The sequence below is a fragment of the Hyperoodon ampullatus genome (genome assembly GCF_949752795.1).
Source record: "Hyperoodon ampullatus genome assembly, chromosome: 17".
NCBI classification, from domain to species: Eukaryota; Metazoa; Chordata; class Mammalia; order Artiodactyla; family Ziphiidae; genus Hyperoodon; species Hyperoodon ampullatus.
Window position 1 is genome coordinate 47,795,089 of NC_136930.1, and position 26,628 is coordinate 47,821,716.

Consider the following 26,628-nt stretch of genomic DNA (forward strand, 5'->3'; position numbering starts at 1 on the left):
CTGGAATGAAAATGGTTCTGGGTGGAAGTAATTAAGATTATCAAGCAAGTCTGCATATTGAATGCCAGTAGTTTTTATCCATATACCTCATTTTCCTTCTCAATTTAAAAATACTAAGATAAAATTTATAACATTTATTGAACACTTACTGTGTAACAGACATGGTATTGAGTCTTTCACCTTTTTGTTCTCATGTTCACAACAAACTTACAAGGAACAATTAGGAAATTAAATTGATACCCATGGGAAATAACAGCAAGTCAGTGGGCACACCAAGAATACAAGCTGGTGCTCAAAATAATCAATAAATTTTTTTCTCATATTATCTGAATTATTGAATCCCAAGAGTGTGTATAATCTCTATTCTCTAATGATTTATGAAGTTATTGTAGGAATTTGTTAAATCTAATTTAATAATGTCCCATTGGCCATCTCCTTATTATCTATATATGCAATTATTTCCCAGTATGCTCATAAAAGTGTCATGGTTTCCTGTTTTTGGTCAGATTCATCATATAAGAAAAATCAAAACTGTGGTATATTCATGCGTTCAGTGGGGGAGAAAATATTATGGATTATTATTACAAATTGAAAGTAAAGTGCTTAAGCCTATGCTCTTAGCAATGGAAAATCATTACTTGGACTCTAGTTAACACGTGTGCTTAATTATTTCCATAGTTCAATATCTATTATATTTTAACTCTATTCCAGATAACTAATATTTAAGATGAATAATATAAAGAAACCAGAATGGATCTACAGAATACCATTTATTATCTATGGTTTTAATTAAGTTAGAGAAGCTAGAGAGAAAATCAGACATAACATGTATTTGATAGCTTAGTGCAAATTATCTTTACATTTATATCCATCTTTTTTTTTAAAAAAAGCCTTTTTGAATATGTCACCAATGTTTTATACATATTTGATGGATATACATTATCCCAAACACACTTTCTAGCTTCTAATATTTATTTACAAAAGCTCTTGGTATTTATAGACAACATCTATTCATTTGCGTGATAGAGTTTTACAAAGATCCTTTAAATTTAATACATTTTTGACTATGTGAGTATTCTGGTATGTAGTCATCAAATAATAATAATGATGTAAAATCTGGAATTTTTTAAAAAAGAAAAGCAGTTGACTTCTTGCATCAAATATATGGTTTAGATAATTGTGGTTACTTCCAGGCGCCTGATTCTGGTATCAAGAAGCACACCATTAGTTCTAGATGTGCTCATCTGTTAGAGAATACAGATCTTCCTTGACTTACGTACAATGGGGTTACATCCCCATAAACCCATCAAAAGTTGAAAATTTGTAAGTCAAAACTGCATTTAAGGGCTTCCCTGGTGGCGCAGTGGTTGAGAGTCCGCCTGCCGATGCAGGGGACATGGGTTCGTGCCCCAGTCCGGGAGGGTCCGGGAGGATCCCACATGCCGCGGAGCGGCTGGGCCCATGAGCCATGGCCGCTGAGCCTGCGCGTCCGGAGCCTGTTCTCCGCAGCGGGAGAGGCCACAATGGTGAGAGGCCCGTGTACCTCAACAACAACAAAAAAAAATGCATTTAATACGCAATGCCATAGCTTAACCCTGCCTACCTTAAATGTGCTCTGAACACTTACATTAGCCTACAGTTGGACAAAATCATCTTTCCCAAAACTATTTTATAATGAAGTGCTGAATATCTCATGTAATTTATTGAATACAATACTAAAGTGAAATTGTTGTATGGGTACAGAGTGGTTGCTTACCCTCAAGATCGCGTGGCTGACTGGGAGCTATAGCTCGCTGCCCAGCATCATGAGAGAGAGAGTGTGATTATCGGAACGCACATAGCTAGCCTGGGAAAAGATCAAAATTCAAAGTATGATTTCTACTGAGTGCATTTTGCTTTTGCATCATCGTAAAGTGAAAAATCCTAAATTGATCCATTGTAAGTTGGTGACCATCTGTAGATTACTTTACCTGGTCTATCAAGTGACCTGTCAAGGAACAAGTGATGAAAAGGGTCCCTTCTACCTTTAGTCACTATAAACTGTGGTAGATACATACATTTATAGAGAAGATACACTTATAGATGAGCTCACCTCTCTGATCTTTAGTGCTTGAAGTGATAGCTTCTAGTATTGTTATCTCAGTTTCAGGAGTTTATGTGAAATTATCAAAAAAGAGTGGAGTAAAATTTTCTAATATTGAAAATATTTTATAAGAAAAAGCTAGTATTGTTTAAGATGAAGGCACATTACAAGACCTATTCCAACAATTTTAAGAAATGTCATTTTGTCTAAAATTAACCCATTTGCAATATTGAACAGCAGAAACTTTTACCATCAGTTACGATTTCTATGGTCTTAAAACTATTTTTTACAACAAATTCCAGTCATTTGTTTCTTCTGATTTGGCAGTAATTTTAACTCAAGGCAACACTTTCTAGTTTATTGAAGCTCTGCCTTGCAAGCAGTTTTATTTGTAACATAACAAATGTGTTTAAATGCTCATGTTAGTGTTGTATCGTGTTCATTTTTGAAATAAATTATTTCTGATCTATTAAAAGAAAAAGATGGTTTATACTGTCTTTGCCAGCTTTCACTCCTCTGAGATGTCATTCCTGATCTGAGTTGACTTAGGAGACTTTTCTTCTTGCTGGTCAAATTTTATTTCTTTCCTTTATCAAAAACTTCATATGTTGGGTGATAATTACCTCATGATCATCAGAATAAGTCACATAAGGAAAAGATCTACATAAGATTCATGTTTATATCTATCTCAAGTAACCAGCATTGCGCCTAACATTATGTGTTCAACAAATAATTTTGAATGAGTAAATACTTCTTTAAATAAAGTTCAGTTGAGTGTGGTTTTATGAATAAAAATAGTCCTGGATTTGAATAATTGCAGAAGTTTAATACTTGGTGAGCTCTTGGGCCATGCTCCAAATGAGCATATGTAAAACTTCCTATCAGAGGTCACGCCACAGAAATGATGTTTTCAGAGGCAGTTGCTTCTATGTGAAGAAAAGGATCAAACCTTAGTTCTGCACAGCGATCTCTGAGTTTATGGAAACTATACTCATGAGCAATAATACCAACCAGCCAGCCTGCCCGCCTGCCTTCCTCTCTCCCTTGCTTCCTTTCTTCCTTCTTCCAGATCTGGCATTTCTATATCCCACATTCATGTTGGAAAGGGAAGGATCCAGGGAAAGGAGAGAGGAACTGAAGAGAAGAAGAAGAATATATACATGTATATATAGCATATACCTACTTAACCCACTGAGTTTGTTAAATGTGTGACATAGGAATATTTTACAAGTCAGGCACTGTGAAAGCACCAGATTTTCTAGTTTGCAATCACTGTGCACAATTTCACATGAGAAAGTTCTCTTTGGAGAAAATGCTATCAACCAAATAAAAATGTGGGAAATTGTTTGGAATGTTCAAAATGCCTTTTATACTTTGTTTATTTAGAAAAGCTTATATTATTTCTTATGCTAGTAATGACATGATATATTTAATCAGACTTTCAATTTTTTAATTTTAGTTTATTTAGTAACTGAACACTTTCTCTGAAGAATGATCATCAGGGGTTGTCATGAATGGGGGAGGGGTGGGGGTATTCCACTGTTTTAAAACCATGTATCTTTGATTTCTTCTCTCTGAAATTTTGGGGACAGAAATGTAAAAGTTTATTGTGAACTCTGATAATCAAACAATAATTTTGCCACTCTTCCCCCTGTAACACTTTCCCAGTGTCTTGTTTGTTTAATCTTTTCTACCACCTTGCCTCTTTCGAAACTCACCCTGTGGCCCCATCCTTCAGGCACTCACATTCTGCTTTCCAAATTGACTGGCAGCTAATCTTACAAATGAATCCACTCTAATGGCTGCTGATATGATACTGGGACTTGAGGTCAATCCTTGCACATAATTAAGTTGTTAAATTTTTTTAAAAGGGACAGTCTGATAAAGTGAAATGAACACGAGAGGGTCAGAAAACTGGGTTTGGAGTCCTAGTCTCACTACTAATTTTGTAACTTAAATAGTTATTGATACTTTAGCTTTTAGTTCCAGCCCAATGAATAGGATGATAAATGGTAAAATAATAATAATAATGCCTACACTGTCTGAGAACTTCTTATTAAAGTGTGTGTTATAAAGTGAAAAAGTATTATGAATATACAGAAGTGATCGTTTCTTTGAAACAATAGTTTAACCCAAAACAGTGAACACACACACACACACATGTTTATATTTTCTGCAACACTACCAGGTAAAAGCATTGTTGGGTAATCTAGAAAGTTCCATGTACAGAGATAATAAATACATACAAACCACTATTATAAGGAAGAAAATGGTAAAAAAATAAATAAATATTAGCGCTAAAATCAAATACTCGAGGAGTTCAAAGGGAGAGATCACCTCTGAATTTCTGGCAAGGAGAGGCTACATGAATCAGGGAAATGTTCCTTAGGAGATGACAGACAGACTTCAAAAGATGGTAGGGTTTAAACATAACACTAATGATGGGTATTTCAAGTAATATACCAGAGAGGTAAGGCCTTCACAACACAGAAAGATCAACTATATACAGCTCCCCAAAAGCCAGAGTGTCAAGGAGGCTGCTTTTGGCAAGATTACTCTGGTCAGTTATGTGTAACTTAAGAATATATACAACTGTGAAGATATACAAGCATTAATAAAAGACTCCAGAATTATGAATAAATGACTGCAGCTTGCTTGATCTTTAAGAATTACATTTTTGGAAGTATTTTCTGAAACTAAAAATATCTTCAGCAATGAGTTCAAACTTTAGAAATAAAAACTTTGCGCCATTATTACAGCCTACATATTAAATCTTTCTGTAGACTAAAGGACATTTTCAAAATAGATAAATATATACATATACTGTATTTATTGAAGAATCCATACAATTAGAGAATTAAGTGGCTGATATAGTTGATGCTTTAATGTTTAGTGTGCAGGACTTATTCTCGCCAATTTTGGGACCCATGTCAAGGTTTCATAAAACGCTTCAATATTATATGTGATGCACTGACAATAGTGTTAAGTGTGAACTCAAGTATCCTAGGATCTATATTCATTGGTAACATATTAAATTTTCCTTCTCTTTATCGTTCTGTTTTCTACTTATTTTTAAAAACTCTTTTAAAGAATGATACTCGTTCTTTGGATAAAATTTTTAAAATCTATAATGGAATGTCATTTTTAGACCAGTCTTCGGCAGTCTTCTTCTATCTTTGACTGAGAGTACTCTACAGTGCACTGTTACTTCCCTGGATTAGATTAAAGGGCTTCAAAGTAATGCTGTAGTTGTCCCCATGTTATTTGTCAAGTCATTCTGCCATCCTTTGGTTCTCTGATATCACGACCTAAAAAGTGAACTCCCCACTCCCACGTGGGACTTCACATAGATCTTCCTTCCAGGCAAAACTCATCCTAATCACAACTGATGCTTAAGAATGTTTACCTGTTAAAGCTTGTCAGTACATTTTCTTTCATCTCCACCTATACCATCTCATGATGTTAAAAGCATGACTACATCTGGGTTAATAGGAGTCAAGCTGAAAAAATACCTCATAAGGCAGCAGTCTTTAAATATCAGCAGTGGCTTGTGAAAAGTTCCATTGTGTACCAAATATAATATCTTCTTCTAAATTAATAAATGTGGACTTCCCTTGTGGCACAGTGGTTAAGAATCCGCCTGCCAGTGCAGGGGACACGGGTTCAAGCCCTGAGCCGGGGAGATGCCACATGTTGCAGAGCAGCTAAGCCCACGAGCCACAACTACTGAACCTGAGTGCCTAGAGCCCGTGCTCCGCAACAAGAGAAGCCACTGCAATGAGAAGCCCGCGCACCACAATGAAGAGTAGCCCCCGCTCGCCGCAACTAGAGAAAGCCCGTGCTCAGCAATGAAGACCCAACATAGCCAATAAATAAATAAATAAATGTAACTGTGAGAAAGCATGCAATTTTAACAGACAAAAGTAAATGTTGCCTAACATCTAGAACCTTAAATATCAACGAGGTCTATTGATGTTCTGTATTAAATGTTCTTGAAAAGCCATGCCTTGCTTCTTTTTCATCGAACAGGAGCTTATGGTTGATTTCTACCCAGAGTTTCTCCTTTAGAGTTTGTCCTCCTGGAGAAAACAAGCCTTCTCTGACCAGGGCTCTGCAGGCCCTGACCCTTCGATGGACCTCCTGCCGACAGAGACTTTTGGCTGTTGCTCCCCCACTGCTGTTTCCTGTCTGCTTACCCAGACCTCTCACATGCATGGTGTTCCTCCCTACCTGTGCCTCCCAAAGCATATCCTCCCTCTATGTCTCAAGATTTGAATCAGGAAGTGCTGTTGGGTCAGCCTGTGACAAGGAGTGGTGTCTGGAAGGTCAGGGAGGGTTTCTGGCAGCAAAGAAGTATACTGTCGGGCTTCCCTGGTGGCGCAGTGGTTGAGAGTCCGCCTGCCGATGCAGGGGACACGGGTTCGTGCCCCCGTCCGGGAGGATCCCACATGCCGCGGAGCGGCTGGGCCCGTGAGCCATGGCCGCTGAGCCTGCGCGTCCGGAGCCTGTTCTCCGCAACGGGAGAGGCCACAACAGTGAGAGGCCCGCATACAGCAAAAAAAATAAATAAATAAAGCAAAGAAGTATACTGTCCAAGTTTCTTGAGCAAAAGAGTGCTGGCTCCCGTCCTCCTTCCAGCAGCTGAAAAGTGTCCAGAAACTAAAGCTCCCCCTTCCAGCGACTTTTCCAAACATTTGCCAGAGCTAGTCACACTCCAGGTGAATAGTTTCCTACACCTGGGATGAGCTGAGTTTTTGTTCATATAAATAGACATAGAACAAAGGGCAAAATATGGCAATTTATTCCTCCCAATCTTGAACATGGTCTCTGTATGTAAAACTTATTTTGTATGTGAATATACAGGTAGAGGTTTTTTTATTTATTTCAGGTCATAGTTTTTAAAAACATCTTGAATTTTCTACTTTATTACCAATAATATTACTACCTAAAACAACATTTTATCTCTCTATTTAAAGATGATAATTTGTAAGTTTCAATGGGTCTTAGGATAGAAAGGATATTTAGACATATAATAGCCTCAGAATTAATCCTTAAGGTCAACCAGAATAATAAAAGTTTCCTGAGTTTGTAATACATGCCAATATTTGGTAGCATATGCATGTCATTTGCTTCTTAATGCTGTACACATTGATTTCTATGACTTTTTAGAAACTATAGCCGAAGGGTGTGTTTTGTATTCTTAAGAAATGCAGTGAATTAACTTTGCTAGGTTTTAGACAATTCCAGTGTCTCGTTTTAGTTTTTAGGTACTGAATGCATTGCAGGAGAAGGGAATGTTTCTATTTTGCCACCACCATTATGTTATCTTTTCCAGTGCAATTACAAGCTAATTCAGGGCTCTTTGTGTTACACTAATAGCTTCTGATTTCGCTGCTGTTACCCAGTACCTCTTCATGCACTTTTAATACCATCTGCAGTGCCCCCAGCACTTACCTTAGGTGAGCATTTTTCTCTAAGTAGAGACTCATCTTTGGCAAATCATTAATGGAACATCAAAAAGATCCCATCTGTTAGAGTTACATATGGCTAAGATCAGAATTATCAAATATCTCATTTTTTTCTGTATTCTTTTTTTTTTCTTTTTTTCCTTTCTTATCGACACAATAAATGTAGTTGTCAGCAGGATAAGTTCATGCACCGGATAAGGTCACAATTTCATTTAGTGACAACTTCCAACAGTAAGAACTTACAAGTTTCGATTTATTAAAAAGTCAGAAGGGATAAGATCACTGCATGGCCAGCCTGATTTATCAGGGTTTGACTGGAGTACTTGAATAAGGAATGTCGTATTTCAAGTTTATGTTCAAAACTGTAGTTTAGTGTGTGTGATGACTGTATGACTCAAAAATTAAGAAGGAAAATTAGAAAAGGTATCCCTATAAGGCGATTTGTAGCTACTCACCAAGAACTATCATTTCCTGTGCCAAACCATGCTTTGAGATGGGTCAACAGAGTGTAATATAAATGGCACTATTTGTCTTAGAATGCAGATGAAACATGCTGTTATTAATGCCTGAGGAAACACACATAGTGGCAAGACTGCAGTTTGGCTGTAAAGATAATCAACAGTAAAGTGATTATCTAACCCTCTTATGTATCTGGCAGGCAGCTGTCAAATGGTTAAACCATAAAATAGCAAGAGCTCTGCCATACCTCAGCCACCTTGGCTGACTTTGAAAATGTTTTGAGATTTTTAGAATCTTTGAGTGCTTTTTGAACTCAGCATGACTTCGGAGCTGTCCATGTTTGATACCATGATGTATAATGTTTTCCAACCATGAAGAAAATATAAATATGGGTTCTGACGCTATAGCCTTCTGCTGTAGTTAAGATCTGATAAACATTATGAGCTAATTCATGTGGTCTGCTTTAAAATTTGGTTATGTATTTAAAACCGTGTTCAAACCAATCCAAAGTTTATTTTCAGCAAATGAAATAGGATCTTCTATCATCTCATTTACTTGCAACCATGTCCTTCTATGAAATCTGAGCCTGGAGTTAAGGGATGTTCTGTAAATACCATATACATTTATGCCATCAACTTAATGCTGAATTCAGTTGAAGCATGATTGCTGATAATTATGCTAAAAGGCCCACATCTTGTCTGTTTCCCTTTGGTATGCTACAGTTTTCATATACTTAGCTCTCTAATGAGGCATCAAAAGGACTCTATTAAAAAGAAACAGGGGCCTCCCTGGTGGCGCAGTGGTTGAGAGTCCGCCTGCCGATGCAGGGGATACGGGTTCGTGCCCCGGTCCGGGAGGATCCCATATGCCGCGGAGCGGCTGGGCCCGTGAGCCATGGCCGCTGAGCCTGCGCGTCCGGAGCCTGTGCTCCGCAACGGGAGAGGCCACAACAGTGAGAGGCCCGCGTACCGCAAAAAAAAAAAAAAAAAAAGAAACAAAACAATGACTTGATAGCACCTTCAATAAAAAAAAGATTTGAGGGTATCTCCCTTGATTTTAAGTATTTGTTTCCACCAGTAAATTTCTTTTATTTGGACCAAAAAAATGGGTTGATATCTTAAAAGCTGCAGTGTGTTTGGTAGTGATTTCTTACTCAGGGCTTTTTTTTTAAGTGAAGCTATCATAAGTCTTTGAGTAACCACAGACTTTTAAAAGTATACATTATCAAGAAGATAAGAGAAACAGCCGTCAGCACTAACAATATTATCTTTTACCAAAATTGATTAGTCCATCCAATGTGTCTCAAATATTTTGTGTGAACTTACCCAGCATGTTAAAAATATGAATTGGGCAGAAAAGAGAAATTTTTCATCCTGCTCCATGTTTCACAGATGAGGTAATGTAGTTAATGCAATAAAATGTTGAACAAATGAAATGTATGATTGTTGTAACACAAAGAGAAGACACGTATTAAGACAACTTTTTTTGTCTTTAAAATCAGCTTTAACTGTACTACAGTTAAGTCTGTGAACTTATGAAAATCCTTATCCAATCAACGATGTTCAATTTGTATTTTGCACTTACCATGTGTCACAAACTATATTAATTACCATAGAATAAACAGAAATAAAAAATGCACCTGTAGTTCAAGATGTTGAGGTGAAAGAAGTTATCAAAGAGAAACCACTAGGGAATAATTAAATGCAAAACTGCATGGACTATAAATGTTATGGGAGAATTAGGGAAGGAGAACTCAGTTTGTTCTGGAGTTCAGAGTTGTTTGGTGAAAGAGAATACCTTTGAGTTTGATCTTGCAACATCAATAGGGTTTATCAGGGCAGCCAGGAGGATGGTGTGTCTGCCAGGTAGCAGCAACGATTCTCAGAAAGGTGTGGGAGTTAAACTGGAGATGAGGAGGAAGGTGCCATAAGGAAAAGTTTCTTGACTGGAAAGAAGAAGAAGAAATTCTGGAGAGCAGAACAGGCAGTCAGGCACATGCTGTGGAGCAACTCTGCGGTGGTATTAGGATTCAGGCATAGATGTTCAAGTTGGGATGGTCAAAAGGAAGCTAGTGAAGGGACTTGAACAAATGAATGACAAGATGAAAGTGGAGTTTTTAATACGTTTATCCTGGCAGGAATTTGGAGCCCAAATCAGAGCTGTAGAGTGAGTTGAGGCTGATTGGTCCTCTACATCGGAGTTGGTAAAAACTGGGAAATGCTGATAAGAAAAGTAAATCCAGGAGATATTTAAAAGGACGTTAAAAGTCAAGGTATGGAGAGTATTTTGGATAGAGGTGTTAAAGAAGGAATGTGGGGCTTCCCTGGTGGCGCAAGTGGTTGAGAGTCCACCTGCCGATGCAGGGGACACGGGTTCGTGCCCCAGTCTGGGAGGATCCCACATGCCATGGAGCGGCTGCGCCCGTGAGCCATGGCCGCTGAGCCTGCGCGTCCGGAGCCTGTGCGCCGCAACGGGAGAGGCCACAACAGTGAGAAGCTCGCGTACCGCAAAAAAAAAAAAAAAAAAAAAAAAAGAAGGAATGTGACCTCAGACACTGAATAGTTAGATGTGATGATGGAAGTATGTGGACATACTCTTAGAATGCTTCAGTTTCTTTGTGGTGAAATAGTAAATGTTTATTAGGTACTTTGCTTATGTTATCTGAGTGAATCCTCACAGCAGCCATATGAGGAAGAATTGTAATTCCTAATTGGTTTGAAGAAACTGAAATTGAGAAGGTTAAGGGACTTGCTCAGGATCACATGACTTGTTCCACTTACTTTTCTCCAACTCGATTTTGAATCTGTGTGCTGGCCTCCCATTCTAAAACATTCCATTCACTCCAGACACCCATGGTCTCCATCTCCTCAAAAGGAATTTTCCCAGTCCTTTTCTTACTTTTGTAAATCTTCAGGTTACTTAATTGATCCCTCCTCCTTTAAATTCCTGATAAATCCATTGGATGCTATGGTACCATGTCCAGTTTATTCTCTATTTTCTATTTTCTCACACTTCTCTTAAATATTCTGTGCCTGATCCTCCATCCCTCTGCTTTTTGAAAATCCTTGGAACTCTATCCTAGATCTTTTTATTTTATCATGCTATACTCTCTCCTAGATCAAAAATTCTATGACTTTTACCATATACAAGCTGGTTTTAATTAATTAATAAATGCCAACATTTATCACTCTAGCTAAGACCTTGCTTCTGAGCCACAGGCTTGAAACTCTCCACCCCAAATCACCTCCTGCCTTGCTTACAAAGCCACTTTGGCCTCAATATTTCCAAGCTATAACTCCTTATCCTTAAATCTTCTTTTTTCTGTGTACCCTGTCTCAATAGGTACATGACCATCGGCCCATTTGCCCAAGCCAGATATGAGAAGATCATTGCTGGATTTTTCTTTCCCTAATACCTAAAATCTAAATAATCACTAAGTTCTATGACTTCTACTTACCAAGCCTTATGGATTACACTTCCTCAGATTTATACAGAACCCAAGCTTGTTTTGTTGGTTGCTTTATGCCTGGGTGTAACCCACTATCTGGTATTTAGTAGTTACCTAATAGATATTAGTAGAATAAATCAGTGTATAAACTAATGAATGGATTCAGAAAAGAATGAATAAACAAATCAAATGGGAATGGAAATTTGCTTTCTGATTTTGAAATCTCTGATCTTTTCCAGTCAAACATTCTTTTTATGATAAGCTAGTTCTAGGACCTGGGTCTTTGATCCAGCATCTCAGTGTTCTTTCCACCTCTCATAATATATCACATCTGGGGAAAGAAAATCATGGTGTCACGGACACCTTATCAAGTAGCAAGAGAGTGTAAACCCCTCTTTAACAATGACAAACCAAAGACTTAGAAAAGACATAACCTTCTCATGGCCATTCAGCTGGCTATTTGATAGAGGGACTAAAATTTAATCAATATTTAGTGCAATAATGTTTCCTCTATTTCATGACACTTATTAATCTTTGAAAAAATTTAAAAAATATTATACTCTTAAGCAACATGTATGTTAAATGAAATATAATTTCTGTTTATACAATATCTTATTTCTCTTGCTGTCAGTAAACTATGTAGTCTTGGTAGTGTATAAATGCTATTTGCAATGTGCTTATAGTTTTCTATAAAGCTGCTCTGAATAAATGAATATTTTAATGTAATTGTTTCAGCAACAGAAAGGATTTCCCCAAACCTCAAAATAACATCTGACATCTTGATAAGCAAGAAAGGAGACTGAAATTTACCTGTTTGTCTAATAAAGTTGAAAAGATTGACTTGAGAGCTTGAACAGTTACTGGACTTTCTGTTATGGCCATCTTTAAGAGCTCATAAAACTATTTTTGGCCTGCTTAAAATTTTAATGCATAGTCAAAGACACCTCAAAAACTTTGGAGATATTTGGGTATCACTTCATGATCTGCCCTAAGTTTGTAGTTCTTAATCCATTAAAAGACAGACCTGCTTGTAAATCCACAGGTATAGATAAGAAGTCACTGTTTGACTGAGTCTGAACCCTTTTCAAATGAAAAGTGTCAGTGGCAGAAAGAGAGGATTAATTACATTTTTAAAGGGTTTTCAAAGATTTTCATAATTCCTCTGATATCACTTGAAATGTGACATGACTAGGTTCTTTTTTTTTTCTTTTTTTTAGTATGTAAAAACAAGCAAATTATTTGGGCATCATTTTTATGTAGAAAAGAACATTTTAAACTAGTGTTTAGCTGAAGGGTTGAAATGTATTTTATCTTTAGAGGGTAAATTGTAAAGAAATTGTTTAAAATGTAAGCATGAATGAAAAATAAGAACTATCAGATAGAAATAAGACAGTTTCATTCAAACAGAAAAATTATCCCAAATTTTTAAATAACTGCATTATCAATATGAAAATGCATACATACGTTAAGGGATATTTCCCACTGAGCCCTATTTGACATCATAACAGGTTGTTGGCTATGCTCTATCTCTGAGGGTTTTCTATACAAGTCTCTGATTCTAATGCGTTAATCAAAAAGATTTTATGAGGATGAAAAACGTTTTCAAGGGAAAATCTCAGAAATGGGTTTGTTATTCTGCATGCAGGAAACAAATTATTATTGTTCCATATTCCCTGGATTCTGGGTAAGCTTCAGGGTTTGATATTTAAGCATTAATATGTTTTTTATTTATAAAACTATGTTTCAGAAACTCAGACTTATTGAATTTTTTGGGGTCCATTTGCCTCATTACTGATCATCTTTAGCTACTGACACATAAGAACGAAAAAAAATGTGAGAAGTGTGTCTGTCTTAATTTAATAAGACAGACACACACTGTCCATTTTTAGTGTATTTGACAAGCAGAAGAGGAAGGAAGTGTGAGAAGATGGAAAAATGGTGGTGTAGTCCTTGAATTTAAATTTTTACTGTGAACATGGAATTATTTCCATTACATCTTCACTGTTCAGAGACAGATAAATTTATATTTCATAATGGGCACAATGTAACCATTACACAATATTTTAACTAATTTTTGTTTATTTACTTTGATTTTGGTTTTTGGGTGGAGCATGAAAAGGGATGTCTGGTATTGTAACTATTAAAAAGAGGTGACACAAAAATAGAGAAATAACAGATATAATTTAACTCAGGTTGATGGTGTTGCTTTTATGTTTTAAAAAATTTATTGAAATATAGTTGATTTACAATGTCTCAGTGTCAGGTGTATAGCAAAGTGATTGTTTTATATATATATATATATATATATATATATATATATATATATATATATATACACACACACACATATATATATTCTTTTGTAGATTCTTTTCCATTATAGGTTACTACAAGATATTGAGTATATTTCCCTGTGTTATACAGTAGTAACAAGTAACCAACCTTGTTGGTTATCTGTTTTATATATAGTAGTGTGTATATTTTAATCCCAAACTCCTCTAATTTATCCCTTCCCCTCCTTTCCCCTTTGGTAACCATAAGTTTGTTTTCTATATGTCTGTAAATTTATTTCTGTTTTGTAAATAAGTTCATTTGTATCATTTTTTTAGATTCCACATATAAGCAATATCATATGATATTTGTCTTTTTCTGACATACTTCACTTACTGTGATAATCTCTAGGTCCATCCATGTTGCTGCAAATGGCATTATTTCATTCTTTTTTATGGCTGAGTAATATTCCATTCTGTATACGTACCACAGCTTCTTTATCTATTCATCTGTCGATGGACACTTAGGTTGTTTCCATGTCTTGGCTGTTGTAAACAGTGCTGCTATAAACATTGAGGTACATGTATCTTTTTGTATTATAGTTTGTGGGAAAAAAATAAGAACCCTCCTATACTGCTGATGGGAATGTAAATTGGTGCAGCCACTGTGGAGAACAGTAGTCCCTTAAAAAACTAAAAATAGAGTTACCATATGATCTAGTGATCCCACTCCTGGGCATGTATCTGGAAAAACTATAATTTGAAAACTATAATTCGATGGTGTTCCTTTTAAAAGTCTCAAGATTAAATCTATATATTTAAATTTAGTTATTGACTTGAAAAGAAACTAAGGCCATATTAAGGCAAATATTTCATAATATATTACTTACCATGATTTATATATCATTTGCAAAGTGTAATTACTGAACACATTTTTTTTTATTTAGAACTTTCCTCAGCTGTCTATTCTATATTGGTTTCCATTCATACTTCTTCCTATTCCATTCCTTCCATTTTCATGTCTGCTCTTGAGCAGACTGAGAGGAAATTCCATTAAAAAGAAACAAATTATAATATTAAGATTAATATTTTGAAATATAAAAAAATAGTGTGAAAATATAGTATGGTAATACTCTCAGGACATAAATATCATAGATGTAATTACTTAAAGAGAAGGTCTCCAATTCCTGATTGAGATTTTTTTCCATTTATTCCAAACAATGTTTAGGCTTAATGACCAATTTTTAAATTTTTGAAGGCTTCATTTATTTCTGTTTTTATTAATCTATTCATTTATTTCTTGAGTGAGCATTTGATGAATTCCTACTTTATGCAAGTGTGTATACTGTCTTTACTTCCTGTTTCTCTTTAATGATCCCAAAGTAATAATTAGGAGGAAATAAAAGGAAGAAGACCATCCTAAACTGGCTGTTTCTTAAGGTTTTTTGTCCAAACCCTTTTGGTAACATAGAATCTTACCTAAAGTACCAAATATAAAAAGTAATGACATTGATTAAACATTTTTTTAATTTGCAAAAACATACATGTCCATTTTTTGTACATGTAGTTGTTCTATCCACTGTAACTAGTAGTAAATTCAGGAAATTGCCAAGTACTTTCAAAAACTCTCCATGTTGTTCACCAAGAGTCTTGAATCATTGTAGTACAGTTATTGCCTAAGGCATATATCTTTAATTGTAATTTTTTAGTTACTTTGGTGATCAAATGTAGGAATTTTAACTCTAAGCCATTGTCCTAACGCTTCTTGTCTATCTGTTTTGGCATTGGATCAATGCTTTCTGAGGACGTGTTATCATTTCTACTTCTTAAGGATTTACTAAATAGAATGGACTTCAGTAGGTGATAAGTGTGCAAAGGCTCAAGAAAGAAATTGGACTAAATGTGAATATAGGGCTTCCCTGGTGGCGCAGTGGTTGAGAGTCCGCCTGCCGATGCAGGGGACACGGGTTCATGCCCCGGTCCGGGAAGATCCCACCTGCCGCGGAGCGGCTGGGCCTGTGAGCCATGGCCGCTGAGCCTGTGCGTCCGGAGCCTGTGCTCCGCAATGGGAGAGGCCACAACAGTGAGGGGCCCACGTACCGCAAAAAAAAAAAAAAAGTGAATATAATTATAAGGACAAGTTTTATTATCCTCTCAGGATACCAAGGTCAGTTGTTTTTCAGATGAACATAATTAATTCTCTTTATATGAATCCTGAGAATATTGTTCGTGTAAAGCAAGCACACAAAAAGAGACAGCTGTTGGTAAAGCACAAGTGAAAGTAATTTAAACGCCTCTTGTGTTCATTGTCTGCAGGAGAGCTGGAGGTGTTTCAGAAAGATGGAGAACGAAAAATTCAGAGTCGGCAGCAACTTCCAGTGGGAACCACCTGGGGGCCGTTCGCTGGGAAGATGGACCTGAATAATAATTCCTTGGTATGTGGATGCACAGAAATGATCTCTGCTTGCTTCCCAGTGAAATCACTAAAAATAACTTTTTTCTTTTTCATGGACCACAAAACTGGGATGTCTTCCAAGTAGTCTGTCTCTGACAGTATTATACGTAGAATTTAGAAGGAAACAGGTTAATCATACTAAATGGTTATCTAGTAAGGTAATTTATAAGGTTGTGGCTTTATCTGCTTAGCCAGACTAATATTGTCCATATTTAATAACATATACAAATGCTTTTATTTTTTAGATGACACAAATTAATTGTCATACATTACAAGTTTACATGATGAACAAGGAATAAACAACCTTGATATTGCTTGGTAATACTATTTGTACCTTTAAGAGTGAGAATGAGTGATCAGCATCATAATTTTTCTTGTTAACTTTTTGTAAAAATTCTGAGATCAGAAAGTCTACCTCTAGGAAAGATTGTATGGACAACTGATTGATTAGATGTTTTAAAAAGTTATGGAAAGATGGAATATTTGGTTACATTTAAACTTCATTTCTTAATTGAATGTTAGCTTTCTATTGCAGCTGTAGCAAATTACCACAAACTGTGGCTTAAAACAACCCAAATTCATCATCTTGTAGTCTGAAAGGAATCTCTCTGGGCTAAAATCAAAGTGTCTGCAGGGATGAGTTTTTTCCTGGAGCTTCTGGGGGTAATGTGTTTTCTTTGCTTTTCTACCTTCTAAAGGTTGTCCACAACCTTTGGCTTCCAACCCCCTTCCATCTTCAAAGCCAGCAATGGCTGATAGAGTCTTTCTCATATCTTTATTCTGACTCTTGTGTCTCCCCCTTCCACATTCAAGAACGCTTGTGATTACATTGGGCCCACCTGGGTAATCTAGGGTACTCTTGCAACTTTAATTCCATCTGCTTTCTTAGTTCCCTTTTGCCTTGTAACATTCACAAATTCCAGGGATCAGGACATTAGGACTTCTCCTATTATAAGTAACAATACAAGTGATAAAACTTGGGGATAAAAACGTTTTATATTCTTTAAGAGATCCAGAAATTATTTATATGAATGGAAGTCCTTCTCTCTAAATGCCATTTTTGTAGGAAGAGTTTCATGCCTGCTAAATATCTCCATCTACACTGGGGGTCGGGGGGAGACATAAACACTCCCAGGGTTTTTTTTGTTTTTGTTTTTGTTTTTGTTTTTTGCGGTACGCGGGCCTCTCGCTGCTGTGGCCTCTCCCGTTGCGGAGCACAGGCTCCAGACGCGCAGGCTCAGCGGCCATGTCTCACGGGCCCAGCCGCCTCGCAGCATGTGGGATCTTCCCGGACCGGGGCACGAACCCGCGTCACTTGCATCGGCAGGCGCACTCTCAACAGCTGCGCCACCAGGGAAGCCCCCCAGGGTTTTTGTTTGTTTGTTTGTTTGTTTTTTTGCGGTACGCGGGCCTCTCACCGCTGTGGCCCCTCCCATCGCGGAGCACAGGCCCCAGACGCGCAGGCTCAGCCGCCATGGCTCACGGGCCCAGCCGCTCCGCGGCATGTGGGATCCTCCTGGACCAGGGCACGCGAACCCGCGTCCCCTGCATCGGCAGGCGGACTCGCAACCACTGTGCCACCAGGGAAGCCCCCCAGAGGGGTTTTGACAAGTGTGCTCAACTCAGCAACATTGCTTTCCTTTTTCAATGGATTACATGAAAGAAATTTCTTCTTCAAGCTACTACATGAAAGAAACTGGTATGTGCGGATTTTTGCTTATTTAGTGCCATGTGGATGAGACAGAGGTCATTGATTTAACTAAAAGTAATGATTGGAATAAATAAGAAACATTTGTGTCATCAAACTTTCAAACAACATAAGAGGTTCTAGGGGTGTGCTTTTTACTTCCTAAATCCGTGTGTTTAATCCATAAAAGGATGAATCAGGAGACTGTACAAGTGTTTAAGAACCAAACAAGTTGATAGACCAGGCTAAATATTTAATAATCTGGGCAGTTTAATTTGTGGTGGTCCAGTGCACCTACTTCAGAAAGGGTTTGAGAAGTGGCTTCACAAACACTGCAGACCTTAGTTGGTTGAGTTGTATTAGTGGACTGTTCTACTGATTCCTTTGATAGAGTAATATTAGCTATTATACTGCTTTATCAAGCAAAGGCAAGAGGAAGATTGTGTCAACATCAAAGGTTGAATTAAATGCTATTCAAAACCCATTTTATCTGGGGGTTTCAATTGGTTCTCTAGCATTGCTTTAAAAATATTTTAGGCAATAAGATATTTATCTTATTTGTCACTGTATATCAGACACCAACATAAACTTTAGTCATTTCTCTGATATTTCTTCAAGAGTGTACTGCCATTGAAGTGGCAGCTATTGTTGATACAAGAAATGCATGTTTTCCCCTTTATTATATCAACATAATATCTCTATGAAAATGCAACTTTTGATTAATCTTTATATCATTATATATATGTAGACTGGTGCTTTTTACACATTTTTAACGTATGCTAAATTGTGATGTGTGGAAAGTAAACCTATTTGTGGAACTTTAATTTTCCAGTGAAGTATTTTTAGACAGATGATATCATTTGGTTCTTTTTTCATGCTTCTATACCACTCTAAAGCTATCTTGTGCCATACATAATATCTTTTAAAGGATTCAATTTATAGTTATGAAGTTTTTGGTGTTTTTGATACTATTTGAAGTGAATGAATGCTCTTTAGGGTATCAAAAACCAATCGTGGGGAATAGTTTTTTAATAGAAAATAATCTTAATACCCTAGTTTTCTCCTTTTTTCTTAGGATTTAAATATTTAATTCATGTTAATTCCCTAAACTATAGCACTTTCTCTATTTTAAAATGTAGTTGCTTTGCTAAAATATACTTAAAAATTTTTTTTGACAATAACATTCTTTTCCAGAATTTACTTTTGATTTTATGTCATTAAATACTACTAATACTAATATTGACACTACTGTTACTTCTGTAGAACAATTGTCTAAGTTATACTTCGTACTTATTTTTTCTAGACACTATATGGAGAATTGGAAATGGATTAGCTCCCTTAATCCTCAGAACAAACCTGTGAATTTGGTTCTATTTTTATTTATTTATTTATTTATTTATTATTGAAGTATAGTTGATCTACAATGTTGTGTTAGCTTCAGGTATACAGCAGAGTGATTCAGTTATGCATATACACGTCTATTCTTTTTAAGATTCTTTTCCCTTATAGGCTATTACAAAATATTAAATATAGTTTCCTGTGCTATACAGTAGATCCTTGCTGGTCATCTGTTTTATACATAGCAGTGTGTATATGTTAATCCCTACCTCCCAGTTTATCTCTCCCCCGCTTACCCCATTGGTAACCACAAGTTTGTTTTCTATGTCTGTGAGTCTATTTCTGTTTTGTATGTAAGTTCATTTATATCATTCTTTTTTTTTAATTCCATATGTAAGCAATATCATGTGATATTTGTCTTTCTCTTTCTGACCACTTCACTTAGTGTGGTAATCTCTAGGTCCATCCATGTTGCTGCAAATGGCATTTTTCGTTCTTTTTTATTGCTGAGTAATATTCCACATCTTCTTTATTCATTCATCTGTCAGTGGACATTTAGGTTGTTTCCAAGTCTTGGCTATTGTAAATAGTGCTGCTCTGAACATTGAGGTGTATGTATCTCTTTGAATTATGGCTTTGTCTGGACATATGCCCAGGAGTGGGATTGCAGGATCATACATTAGCTCTGTTTTTAGCTTTTAAGGAATCTCCATACTGTTCTCTATAGTGGATGTATCAATTTACATTCCCACCAAAGTGTAGGAGGGTTCCTTTTTCTCTACACCTTCTCCAGCATTTATGTTTTGTAGACTTTTTGATGATGGCCATTCTGACCAGTGTGAGTTGATACCTCATTGTAGTGTTGATTTGCATTTCTCTGATAATTGGTGATGTTGAGCATCTTTTCTTCTTTAAACTTTTTATTTTATATTGGAGTATAGCCGATTAACAATGTTGTGATAGCTTCAGGTGCACAGCAAAGGGACTCATCCATACATACACATGTATCTATTCTCCCCCAGACTTCTCTCCCATCCAGGCTGCCACATAACATTGAGCAGAGTTCCCTGTGCTATACACTAGGTCCTTGTTAGTTATCCATTTTAAATACAACAGTGTGTACATGACGATCCCAAACTCCCTAACTATCCCTCCCCCCATCTTTCCCCCTTGAATTTGGATCTGTTTAAAATTATATTTATAGATAAGAAAATAAAGGCTCAGGCCTTTTGATTCCAGAATCTGTGTTTTTAAAGACCAGACCACACTCCTCAATAGTATCTATAATGTGATTTGAGTATGATAAAATTGTTAGGGATTTCTTTACATGAATTCTAAGTTTATAAAAATCTCTGGGAGAAAATATGCAGTGATTAGAGGTAGACTCTTTTTTTTCTTACTTTGGGCAAAATATTTGTTATTATACTTCATAACTATCATGACTGAGGAGTTATGAGTTAATTCAAAGGCTACCACAATTTTATTACCTCTTTATATTTGGACAGTGCTTTAATATGTGTTTTATATCATGAAGATAAATTTTCTTTATCATAAAATATATAGCCTACTAAACCTTCCTTACCCAACCTGGAATCACATTTGGAATTAGCACACTCTTTTAAATTAGCACACCCTTTTAAATTGCTTATTCACCAACTGACGTAATGTTACTCTGTTCAGGCTCATGGTGTTGTCTCAAGAGATCCAGCACACTAATTAATCCAACACAGTAATTAATTGAGTCACCATGCCAGATGTCAAATCCTTTTTATATCTTTCAAGTTCCCATCTTGAAGTGCATTAGCAATATGCCACCTTCTGCAGGAAGCCTTTGCAGACCAGGCATTTGGATGTATATAGAACATTTCCAGAAATATAGGCTATATAGAAACACCAAATGAATTGATTTGACAAAAAGTTTTCCTTGGAATCATGTAACACACTGAACACAAAAATAAATAATCTTTTGCTCACACCTCATTATCTTGTTAGATATTTCATGCTTAATAGCAACATATAGTTAATATTTTCATTGGGCCAGATAGGGGTCAAAGTGCTTTATAAGTTTTATATCTCATTTAGTTCTTACATAAGCATATGAGAAGATAATATCCGTTTTTTCCTCCTTTGTTATAGAGGAGGAAACTGCTACTGTGAGAAGTTGAATGACTAGCCCAAGGTCACCTCAATCTGACTTGAGAAGCCATGTTGCAATCAAATACTGTCTGAGAAATTTTATCTGTAATATAGGGATAATAATGCTACCTAACTTATCAGAATTTTGTAAAGACTAAATGGGGTAGCATACATGAGTTATCCAGAAATACTGACTACTGTTACTGCTCAGTCACCTGTAAAAATGGGTCCATTAAAATCTGTCAAGTTTAAAACTGAAAAGACACTCCAAATTAAATAAGTAAAACTATAGACTTTTGGCATTTGGGGATTTTACATGCCTAAATTTGACTATTTTCCAAGGACACTGTATTAGTCTGGATTCTCCAGAAAAACAGAATAGGGTGTGGGGTGTGTGTGTGTGTGTGTGTGTGTCTAGAGAGAGTGAGTGGGAGAGAGAGAGAGTGAGTGGGAGAGAGAGAGAGTGAGTGGGAGAGAGAGAGAGTGAGTGGGAGAGAGAGAGAGAGAGAGAGATTTATTATAAGGAATTGGCTCACATGATCATGGAGACTGGCTAGGTGAAAATCTGCAGTTTAGGTCGGCAGGCTGGAGAGTCAGTGGTGTAGATGAAGTTTGTTACTTGCGGAGGCCAGTCTTTTTGTCCTATTCAGGCTTTCAACTGATTGGATGAGGCCCACCCACATTACAGAGGGCAGTCTGTTTTACCCAAAGTTCTCTGATTCAATTGTCAATCTCAACCAAAACTCCTTCCAAGTTAATACACAAAATTAACCATCACAGATCCCAAAGGTCTATGGTATATTGTAAGTTTCCGTTTTTTCAGGCAGTCTTACGCCCCTGAATGAATTGTTAGCCAGCAAGTGAGCCTAGCTTTTTTTTTTTTTTTTGCGGTACGCGGGCCTCTCACTGTTGTTGCCTCTCCCGCTGCAGAGCACAGGCTCCAGACGCTCAGGCTCTACGGCCATGGCTTATGGGTCCAGCCGCTCCGCGGCATGTGGGATCTTCCTGGACCGGGGCATGAACCCGTGTCCCCTGCATCGGCAGGTGGACTCCCAACCACTGCGCCACCAGGGAAGCCTGAGCCTAGCTTTTTTTCCAACATCCTACCTCTGTGCCAAGGAATAACTTAACGTTCTATCATGGTGACACAAATTTCATGTTTTTGAAAGTCTTATAATTTTATTCATTGAAAATATCAAAGGACTATTGACAAGGAAGGAATTTTTTAAATCACTTTAAATTGTGATCAATATCTGTTTTGAAGGTGTTTTAGAATTTCTATATTTATATGTTGTGCCTTTGATGTTTTCCCATTTTCTCCTGAGGACAAAGATCTTTGTAATATGCTAAATCTCTGCTATGCTAGCCCAGGTAAGTGCTTAATAATGATCAAACAACCTTTATATAGAAGGTTAGCTGTCTCTAATATTAGTGACACTTGCCCTCTCTCTCTTTTGAATATATCAGCTGTCAGTAGCTAATGAGTCTTATTCAGCGAACTGCATGCTGGAATCATGCAACATGCATACTTAATTAAACAGAACATAAATAGAAAGTCCCAGGTTACTTAATACATAATAGTAAACTTATCACAATCTGTTTAATTCAACAAATGAAATTTGACATAGAAATCTCATTTTATTGATGCCATTCAATCAGAATAGAGCCTTGTTTTATTTTCCCATGGGGTTGTGACATTGAATTCTACAAATAGGAAATACACATATAAAGGATACTATAGGCAAAATTTTATTGACTTAATAATGACATAATGCACACATTAAATTCCACCTTACATTTTTTAAGATAGTTATTAACATAGAAATGTGGTTGAGGAAAGAATTAGAGATTCCTGATCACATCGCAGGGAAATATTAGAATTGTTAGATATCTCCATTGCTCCCCTTCTAGTTCTAACTCTTCCAGTACCCGTCTCTGAGCCCATTCATTGCCATGGTCTTCAAGCTTCATGTTGTACACACTCTAGAGCAAATATATCCCTATCCATGTGTCTCTAGCATTCACCTGTATTGCCAAAGGCTGCTTAGTGGAATCATCTCTGACTTTCTATTTGAGAACATTTCTTCCAGCCTCAGGAGCAAACCTAACTGCAAGCCTGGCAAGCTGGAAGTGCTGGAGAATTAACACTTCCAAAAGTAATCCTCAACCAATTATGGGCAGAAGTAGGTGGATAAATACCCCTGCTTCCTCACCTCTCCATTAGGATGTGAGAAGTGTTCTACACAGTCTCTTGGAATTTGCCAGTGAAATTGAAGTCCAGCTGGCTTTATAACACAGCGTTTATGGGTTTTCTTTTCCTTCCTCCTTCCTCCTCCACACCTCTACTGAATTTTTCTGAGATCACCCCTCCAATAAACTACTGACACTTGAATCAGTCTCAGGGTAACCTTCTGGGGAAGCCATACCAACACAGCTTCTAGGATACAATAATGAAGTAAATTGGAAAGTTACATCCAAATTATTGTTGAGATTCTAGACGACATAGATTTTTTTAAAATTGTTAGTATTCAATTCTAGATCACTGCCTCTGGCAACTAATAGATACTCAATAGATTCTCTTTAACATAAAAATCTGATCTAATTGAATTTCCTTACCAGGAGCAGTCTGACTGACTCTACCCATACCCTCCCATCTCCACCCTCTGAATGATATAACTTATAATGCTGCCGAGGCATGACTTTTTGTGGGGTCTTATATGTCTTTTCATTGATGTTGACATTGTGAATAATATCCTCCTTTTAATATTCATTCTAATCTGGGCTCAGGACTACCATACTTTCCTACTTCTTATGTCTCTCTGGGTCTTGGCTCTTTTGAATTTAACTGTGAGTGTTTCCCAAAACACTCTGGCCTTTCTTCTCTTCTCCCTCTGTTCCCAGTGCCTCAGGGAGCTTATCCACTTGCAAAGCTTCAGCTACTGATTTACAAATGACATTTAAATTAAAAAATCTCTAACCTTGGCTTTTTACCCTTCCTCTAATAACACATTTCAACTGTTTTACAAGCCTTTGCCACTGACTTCCTCCAACTAAACAGTCAGGAGGCGAGTTTATTACTGTTTCCACACGCTGTCTCTCTGTTCTTCTCCCTGACTTCCAAATTTTAGTCACCTTTAATCCGAAGTCTCTCCCTCTCCTTGCCTGCCTCTGCAGGAAGTTCTTTCTATGAGTTATCCCATGTTTCCCTCCCATTTCTACCTCTCCTTCTCTCACATCTCAAATGCCTATTTACATATATAGTCATACACACACACACACACACACACACACGCACCCCTCTCCTTTATTGGTTATAACTAACATCCTTGTTTTTGTCATCCACCCAGAGCCAAACATCTTCCAAGACTCTCCTTTTCATGTCCAGAAACCAAGTACCATAATTCCTGCTTTCTTCGTTTCTGTTCCCTTCTTTCTGTTCCTGCCACCACTGCTGTAGGCGAAACCTCCATCATTTCTTCCTTGATTATCACAGTATTCTTCTAACTTTCTTTCTGCCTTCCTTCTTGCCTCCTTTTTCTTTACTCAAATCACAGTGTGTCCTAAAGGCAAAACTAATCACTTGTGTGCTTAAGACATCCTAAAGGGCACAAGAGAACCCAAACTTTTGGTGAAAGCGTCTTCATGATATCACCTTCTGACTCTTATCCCTTTTCCACTCTCAGTGTAAGTTTCAGTCCACCTCAACTACCTGCAGTGCTCTGAATATACTCTTTTCTTACATCTCTATGCATTTGGCCGTGCTGTTTTATCATCCTAGAAAGCCCTATGACCTACCCCTCGGCCCCTCTTCATCCCATTAACTCCAATTGTTACTTTAAGACTCAGCCCAAGGTTACCCCAAAGTGGACCTTCCCTAAAGCCTCCAGTCTGGAATAGATATCCACTCCTCAAGTATTTCCATGATCTTTAGGTTTACTAGGATAAGAGCATTTATAACATAATTCCAAATGTCTGTTTACTTGTCTGTCTCCACTGCAGGCTGTATGCTCCTTATTTAGCTTCTATATTTGTATCCTTCTTACCTAGAACAATGTCTGGTTCAAAGCAAGTCCTCAATAAATAACCTTTAGAGAATGAGTCAATTAATCCTTTCCTTTAACTTTTCTCCAGTAACAGTGAATGATGCACATCTTTCTTTATTCATCTTTCTTTATTTATTCTTATATTCTCCCTGAGTCTTTTCCCCATTTTTCCTGCCTCCTCTGAGATCTTACTTCATCTGCCCAAGTTAACAATACAGTACTACAGTTAATGCCATCTTCTGCCTGTTTTGTTTATATTTTTTCTTAATCTCATGTGAGGGTAATATATAATAGGGGAGGACAATGATCTCTGTTTCTTCAGTTTTTACCCAATAAAAAGACATGCCCATGATGGCTTCCTGGTAAATATTGAGTAATTTCAGTGTAAGATTTGCGCCCCTTTGAAGCAGTTAAGGAGGATGAGGTGGTGAGCCCATTGAGGCAATTATGATTTGTTTATAACAGAATCCGTTTTAGATCCCTCAGTATGACATGGGTGAAGGCCAAGAAGGGATTCTGCTCTACCATGCTTTCTGTGAAGTCTCATCCAGCATCTCACTTTCCAGTGACAAACCATCTGGGAAATTCCATCTGTCTCTGCTTGGAAACTGAGGTGGCAGTCGCCCACTGTGAGCAATTTTCTATTAACTTCTTGGATAAGATCAGTCAGATTTATACTGAATTGATGGGAACCGTAAGAGCAGGGTTGTTCCAAGAGAAGACAAATGTACAGATTCCTCTAATTGGACATAAGCCAGTTTCATTCACGGATGCCCTTAGGTTCTAGTAGTGCAAGGACTTATAACCTTTTTAATTGTACCCTGTTCCTCTTGGGAAATGTTGGTGAAATTCATTATTGATGGAGACTGTAGATTTGTCCCTTAGGGAGGCCAAGATCCTGGCTTCTCTTATACTCTATCTGCCATGTGGAGAATTAATGGAAACTGAGTGGACAGGGAAGCTGCTCCAAGAAGACATGAGGCAAGACATTTAGTGCAGCAGAGCCTTGGAAAATGGTGTGTTGGTCTGATTTCTAGAATTAGAGGACAATTTTGTTGTTGTTTTGTTTGTTTGTTTGTTTGTTTGTAGAAAAGGGGAGAGCTCAGGGAGAGGAGAGATTGGTATGGAGTCCCAAGTTAGTAAAAGCATCCTGTAGAATTTGAGTCAGAAAGAAAGAAACCAAACACCAAATAATTACTCCACAATTCAAATCTCTAGAAGCAAACCAGCAAGGTCAATTA

The 26,628-nt window shown here is 37.1% G+C and overlaps 1 protein-coding gene across 2 annotated transcripts in view; it reads left to right on the plus strand.

Moving 5' to 3' along the window:
* ZFPM2 (zinc finger protein, FOG family member 2) overlaps positions 1 to 26,628 on the plus strand; it is a gene marked incomplete at its 5' end in the record, with an annotated part of 480,289 nt that overhangs the window by 230,673 nt on the left and 222,988 nt on the right. For both annotated transcript variants that reach the window (XM_079722314.1, XM_079722315.1), the window contains one exon: positions 16,045 to 16,163. In XM_079722314.1, the coding sequence (XP_079578440.1) occupies positions 16,045 to 16,163 (119 nt within the window). The remainder of the gene's footprint in view (positions 1 to 16,044; positions 16,164 to 26,628) is intronic.